Source organism: Penaeus monodon, chromosome 27 (genome assembly GCF_015228065.2).
Source record: "Penaeus monodon isolate SGIC_2016 chromosome 27, NSTDA_Pmon_1, whole genome shotgun sequence".
NCBI lineage: Eukaryota > Metazoa > Arthropoda > Malacostraca > Decapoda > Penaeidae > Penaeus > Penaeus monodon.
The window spans coordinates 39,414,457-39,414,849 of NC_051412.1; the positions used below are offsets into that span (position 1 = coordinate 39,414,457).

Below are 393 nucleotides of genomic sequence, written 5' to 3' on the forward strand. Positions count from 1 at the left end.
GGCCAGTGATCTCTCATTACGTGCCCATATTATGAGTAAGCTTAAATGCCAGACGTCTGTTTCGGACCACATATATGTAAATCTTCCTGAACTGACTAGCATTGGCTGCTTCTGAAAGGATCCTTGACCCTCACTGCCGCCTCCTCCTCCCCAGGTATCCCGGAGGCGACTGCACTTCGGACATCTGGCTGCCTGCAGGGTCTTCCGAGTGCCCCCACCGCGCCAGCAAGAGTGCACACTGCCAAATGCCTGCAAAGATTTAACTTCCCATTCACTTCTCCTACCGCCAGGAAACATTTTGTCAATGAATTCAGAAACATTGCGGGCCTGGGAAGTAAAGAGTAATTGTGCATACTTACATATCAGATGCACACGGAATGACACCTGTTGAAG

At 49.9% G+C, this 393-nt stretch overlaps 1 protein-coding gene across 2 annotated transcripts in view; it reads left to right on the top strand.

The window, feature by feature from the left end:
- Nucleotides 1-393, top strand: part of LOC119590853 (methanethiol oxidase-like) — a gene marked incomplete at its 3' end in the record, with an annotated part of 18,823 nt that extends 18,430 nt beyond the window's left edge. For both annotated transcript variants that reach the window (XM_037939611.1, XM_037939610.1), the window contains 1 exon segment: nt 155-393. In XM_037939611.1, coding sequence (XP_037795539.1) covers nt 155-263 — 109 coding nt within the window.